Source organism: Meleagris gallopavo, chromosome 16, assembly GCF_000146605.3.
Source record: "Meleagris gallopavo isolate NT-WF06-2002-E0010 breed Aviagen turkey brand Nicholas breeding stock chromosome 16, Turkey_5.1, whole genome shotgun sequence".
Taxonomy (NCBI): Eukaryota; Metazoa; Chordata; class Aves; order Galliformes; family Phasianidae; genus Meleagris; species Meleagris gallopavo.
In genome coordinates, this window is record NC_015026.2 from 7,783,664 (window position 1) to 7,789,821 (window position 6,158).

Sequence of the window (6,158 nt, forward strand, 5' to 3'; positions counted from 1 at the left end):
CGTGCCAGCACAGAGCCACCAGCCCAGGCTGGGAGCACACAATGCAGCCATTCACATCGGGAATTCAGCTCGGGGAAAATCACGTCTCGTTCTGAGGCCTTCATCCACACAGCACATGGAAAAAAGGAACAATGCATGAGAACACATTTGTACAAACAGCAAAGATTTCAAAGCAAAATGCTCTTCTCCGTATATAACCCGTACCACAGATCAGTGTTCTTGGGGATTGTAAGGGCAAAACTAAGCATGGGAAATGAACATCGGGAGATTTCTAGCACGCTCTGCAGTCAGAGTCACTGAGACTGCTCAGGGCAAGGAGTTTTTCCTGCCTGTCACCTCTGTGAACATCCATCTGGTAACGTCTTTGAGTTTTACTCCATAGGTTTGCAGTGGGTGTCAGCCAACAGTTTTCAGTGTCGGTATTTTGAGTGATGTGCACTGCTACCCAGTGCAGCCATTTTGACTCTGCCTCAGAGTTATGCAGACATCAGTGAAGTCACTGTGAGCTCTGCTATTAAACATCAAGGGGACTGTAAAGATAAGCACTTATATTCCTATCTCACTCTTCTTTTTTCCTTCCCCGAGCATGGCATTTCAGAGTAGAAGTCCAAAACAACACACAGAGCAGGCAAAGCCAAAAGGCATCAATTTTTCTCACATGAACTAGAATGAGTCTTGAAGTTCACACTGCAACTGGAGGGAGGATAAAGGAGAAAAGAAAGTCTGCTCTGGAAGTTACTCTGCAGCTTTGGCTTACGGTGTAATAAAGTCATTTTGCCAGAAGTTTTGTAAACGAGCACAGAGAAAATGGTGTCCAGTTACAGACACTCTGGCACGATAGGTCTTGGCGAGGCTGCAAGCAGATTTGCTGTGGGACTCTGTTGTTCAGACTTTGTTAATGTTCTTGAGCTTCATTAATTTTCATCACATTTATTATCCTCATGCTCAAACATTTTCCACAGCACTGCACCACAACCAGGCCCAGTGTGTGCTCCTTTGCAGTTCTAATCCCAGCCCCTTCCTACCAGTTTGGGCCCAGCCTGGGAACCTCGCACCCATTTGTCTGAACTGCAGAAAACAAACTGCAACATCATCTATACAATCAAAAAAAGTCACAAACGTAACTGTTTTAATGGCTGGATTAAAAAAAAAGCACACACCATGTGTAACATATAATTTTGTTGCTATCATAATTAAGAGGTATTTACATGGGTTCACGAACCAGAAAACAGAATCTGTTACTGTAAAATTCCTACGTGCTGTGCAGAACAGAATGAACTCGGGCTAAAACCATGCAGTCTGACCTTGCAAAGCCTTTCTCACGTGAGCAGTCTCAACAAAATCCTATGAAAGCCTTGGGATTACTTGCATGGAAATACACTCCTTGAGGAAGTATGAAAAAAATAAAGGCAATCTTGCAGTAAGGCACAGTTTAAATATAGGGAAAGGGAGCAACAAGGAGAAAACAAAACAAGATAAAAAGGAAGCAGCAGAACAGAAAGCTTCAGTCAACGCTTTATTCTGAATAGCCTCTTTCAGAAATATTCTGACTTCCCCTGCAATTGGCTCAAGGAGAAAGAAAACATAACACAGACTTGATAAAAAGCCACTTTTAATTTTATCAAATTGATCTGTACAAAAGTTAGCATTGCTTAGTCAGAAGCTAGTGAAGAGAACAGATAAGTAACAGCCAAAGTCTTTCAAACTTTATACAGAAAAATAGATTGCATAAAAATGAGTTTTCTGTATTTTTCCCCCACCCCCACATTCCCAAAAGGAAATATGCAAAAAATATTTTTAGAAAAAGAGTAGGAAACGTAGAAAAGGTAAAAAGATGATAACGTCTGAAACATGTTTTTAGATTTACAAAGTTTTTAAAGGCACAAGTTATCATAAAATAGATGGTTATTATATGCTCAGCATACAATGGAAGAAGTAGAAATATATCAATGAAATATTAGTCTAAAACTAAGTACCTAAACATTTTTTTTAGTGGAGAAGATTTTAGTTTCACAGCTTGATGGATGATACCTGGTCCCTAGAAGCCAAAAGAATTTAAAAAAAAAAACAAAAAAACAAAGCAGAAGTTGATAATTCCTCATTAAATTACATCTTCCTATAAAGTAGTCCTGGTTCTGAAAGTGTACAACTATTTGCAATGCCTTCAATCCAATGTTAGAGCCTGAAAGCAGGTAGGCAGGAAAACATGGCGCTGTCTGCTGCTGGCCGGTCGTGTGAGCCTCCGAATTTAGGGAGCAACTTCTGCAGCACCCCTCAGCGCTGTGCTGCCCGTGCTGCAGCTCCCATTGGAGTTCCCTGCTCGTGACCAGGTCTGTGTGAGGCTGCAGCCTTCAGCTCTTCGAGCGGTTCAAACAAAAAGAACCCGAAAACCAAAGAGTATCTATAGACTCATAACACCGTTTTATTGTATCATCTCCACTATTTTTTATGCTCCTCCCCACCCCATCTTTAAAAATCTTTTAAAATTCACTTTTTTTTTTTTGCACAAAATTACTTCATTAATTAAAAGACAAAATAATACAGAACATAAATACATATTTAACAGATTAAAAAAAAACAAAACACTTTAAGCTTCAAAAAAAAACCAAAACAAAACAAAATGTTAATTACAGCCAAACCTTGCTTAGAAGAACTCTCGACTACAAAACAAACACTTCAGACATGTAATTGGTTGGTCCCACCACACTCGCTTGTTCCCACAAGATTGTTACGCAGAATCGCTGGGGTTTCGCTTTCCGTACGCCTTGGTCCGGGTGAGTTCTTGCTCTCAAGGTTGGTCCGTCTCCCACATTGCAATAGACCCTGAAAGTCTCCAACGTCTCTTCCTTTCCCCCCCGCCCCCACCCCATTTTGCACTTGTCAGCTTCCACAATGAGTAAGTTCAGTCCTCACAGAGGAGTCGAATGGTTTTGTCCTTCATTTATTCAAAAGGAATCACCAGTCCTTTTCAGTATTTCTTTTTAACTCCTTTTTTTTTTTAATTTTATTAATTAAAGAAAAATAGAGCTCTGTCCTTTTGGAGAGTTTCAAAGCAAGGGGACACCCAGTCGCAACGAGCAGAGTTCCCAGCGGCTCAGGAGGCACTTGGGAAACAATCGCGGCACTCCACGTTCTTCCTCTTCGTTCCTTCATTAGTGCATACGTCGGGGAAGCCCTGGGGGGGCTCCACGCATCCTTTTTAAGGCCTTGTCAGGGTTGTGTAGACCGGCTGGTCCCAGTTAGCGGTAGGGCTGTGGGCTGGCGGGATGGACAAGCCGTTGAGGATGGGCGTCGCGTAGGGACGCCGTGAGGAGTGGAAGTAGGGGTACTGATAGATGCTGGAGGGGTAACCGGGATAGGGGTTGTAGTAGTTGGAGCTCTGCAGGTCCGTGTAGTCGCACTGGGAGCTGGAGAAGGAGGCGGCAGCTGTGGCGGTGGAGGCGGTGGTGGCACAGGCCTGGGTGCTGTAGGAACCGTAGTCGGAATGTGCAGGGGAGCCGTGGGACTGGTCACTGTAGTGACTGGGGCTCAGCTGCTCCGTTTTGATGTGCGGCCTTTGCTGGCCCGAATCAGCCGACGACGGCGATGCCGAAGCCGGGCTCTTGTGAGTCCACACCTGGCCAGCCCCGCCGGCGCCTGCTGCCGAGTGGGAGTAGGACGTGCTGTAGGAGCCAGCACTGGGGCCGTGGTCGGCCGGCATGGCGGTATGGCCATTGAGCGGCAGGTACTGGTCAAACTCGTGCACATCGAAGGTCTCCATGTTGTTGATGACCTCGCTGCTCAGCTCTGAGATGTCCACGTTGCTGAAGTCGATGTTCTGGCGGCCGCTCTCCACGAGGCGGCGGCCCTCGTGCTTCAGCTCCTGTTTGCTGCCGTGGTGCAGGTCAGTTTTGGGGGTTGTGGGTGGCGTGGGTGGCCCATGGGGCTGGCCTGGCGACAAAGGGACAGGAAAGTTTTAAGGAGAGCAACCACAAAACATCTCTCAAGGAAGTCGAGAACCACATGTTTCTCCCCATCCATAATGCAAAAGGAGAAGGGGCAACTTTAAAATAGAGCCCTGCGTTGGAGGTGGCCGATGTTTCCCCTTCACCCCCCATTATCTCCTCAAGTTGGGGTACAATGCTCACAAAGCCAACAGTTCATAGTCAGAAGGGCAACCCAATGACTGCTGCATCCCTGCAGGGTCACCCTCACAGTAGAAGGACCCCTCTACACAGATGGCCTGAGGCCAGCATGGCTCCCCCAGAGCAGAGATGCTGTTCCAGCCACGCGGGAAGGGGCCGGGTCCCAGCCAGGCTGGGCAAGAGCACAGACACGCCTGCAGCCGCAGGACGTTCGCAATCCTCCTGGAATCTGTCAACACGTACCCTGTGCCAATTCACAGCACTGCAAGAAACGGGGAGCTTCAGGGGGCACCGCTCCCTCAGGCACCCATTAGGTGACCAATGCATCATTAACCTGTACTCGCTCACAATTAATTCCTCTCTCTAGACACAAAATCGGAGTCATTTTTGCACTTCAGGCCATTTCCAGTTGCATTCAGTAACTAAGTGCATGGCCACACTCACAATCTGATGCAAAAATCACAGCTCTTAGAGCAATGGCTCTGCTTTTGGATGCCCCTCAGTCCCACACTGCATAGGCTCTGAGCTTGGCGGGCTCGTGCCCACTGGCAGGTTCAAGTCGCAAAGCAACACCCCCACAACGAGCAGTTCTCAGCCCCCAGGACCCTTTACCTGCATGCTCGCCATGATGGTGACCATCAGCCATGCCCCCCAGCCCGCTGTCAGCCTTGTAGATCTGGGTGCCGGCGTGATGGCTGAGCTCGGCCCCGGAGTCAGAGTCGCTCTGCCCAGCTTTCACGCTTTTCCTCCTCCGGGGCTGGTATTTATAATCCGGGTGATCCTTTTTGTGCTGGACCCTGAGCCGCTCAGCTTCTTCCACAAAGGGACGTTTCTCATTTTCGCTTAACAAACTGGTTTGGGTATTTTTTTTTTTTAAATAAGGAGGAAAAAGAAGAATCCAAAATTAATGTCTTTTCCTTATAAGTTTTCAGTTTATTTTCTGAGTCACATCCCCACTGCACTGACCAAAGAGTTCAATACAAATTTGCAGTAGCAGCAAAAAAACAAAACCCTGCTGCACAAATGTGTTAAAATATCAGTTATAGAGGCAGAAAAAAGCACATCCTTACCAATATTGATAATCGGACAAACATCCCCCATCCCATTTAAAAATGCCACTTTTCATCTCTTTGCCAAATATAATTCCCACAGTTACCCTACAAATGCCACCCCGCCGCCACAACCCGCAGTGCTGCCCATGTCCAGCTTTTTGTGGGGCTCACAAAGAACTCCTAAAGGCAAAGCAATGGGATTCTCTCTCTTAAATCTTCCCCCAGCCCCAACCTTGCTTTGTACACTGCCAAGGAGCCCGAGCAAGCAGCAGCAGTGCAGGTTTGGTGCAGCTGAAGCACACGGCCCAGCAAGAAAAGTTTGCATCAGTGGTAGTAATGGTGCTGATAGTGGGGGAAGTAAGAAAGCAGAGCGAAATTAGAGCTAAAAATCGACTTGTTTGGTTTTACAGATTGTTAGGCAGCAAGTAAGCCAGCCAGAAAAAAAAAAAAAAAAGGACATGAGAAAAAGCCATTGTAAAAGAAGCAATAAGAAAATCAGCAGCGTTTCTCGGGGATGTAGGAAGTGCTGGAAAGAACAGGAACGAGCAAGGGCTGAAGGGTCCGAAGTGCTCTGAGAACCCTCCGCGGGCAAAGACGGACAGGGAAAAAGAAGTTAAAGAACGGGAAAACGTTAAAGAGAAAGGGAAAAAAACAGCGTGAAAGATGCGGCTGGAGAGCTGCGAACCGCGCGAACGGCAGCGAAGCCCCGGAACGTCCCCGGCGGCGCGGAGATGCGCGGTGCGGACTCACCGCCAGAGCTTGCCCAGCGTCTTGCTGAGCTCGGCGTTGTGCAGGTGCGGGTACTGGTCGGCCAGCTTCCTGCGGGCGGCCTGCGCCCACACCATGAAGGCGTTCATGGGCCGCTTGACGTGTGGCTTCGCCTTGAGCGACCCGTTGCCGCGCACGGGCATGGGCACCAGGCTCCAGTCGTAGCCCTTCAGCACCTGCGAGACGGCGTCGCGGATGCAGGCGGGGAAGCGCT

General features: G+C 47.8%; 1 protein-coding gene across 1 annotated transcript in view; it reads right to left on the reverse strand.

Moving 5' to 3' along the window:
* Positions 1–2,990: 2,990 nt before the first annotated feature.
* The window catches only part of SOX8 (SRY-box transcription factor 8), a 6,030-nt gene continuing 2,862 nt past the window's right edge, over positions 2,991–6,158 (reverse strand). The window contains exons 2-4 of the mRNA XM_019620622.2: positions 5,927–6,156; positions 4,737–4,975; positions 2,991–3,930 (exon numbers count right to left, since the gene is read on the reverse strand). Coding sequence (XP_019476167.1) covers positions 3,200–3,930; positions 4,737–4,975; positions 5,927–6,156 — 1,200 coding nt within the window. The 3' untranslated portion in view covers positions 2,991–3,199. The remainder of the gene's footprint in view (positions 3,931–4,736; positions 4,976–5,926; positions 6,157–6,158) is intronic.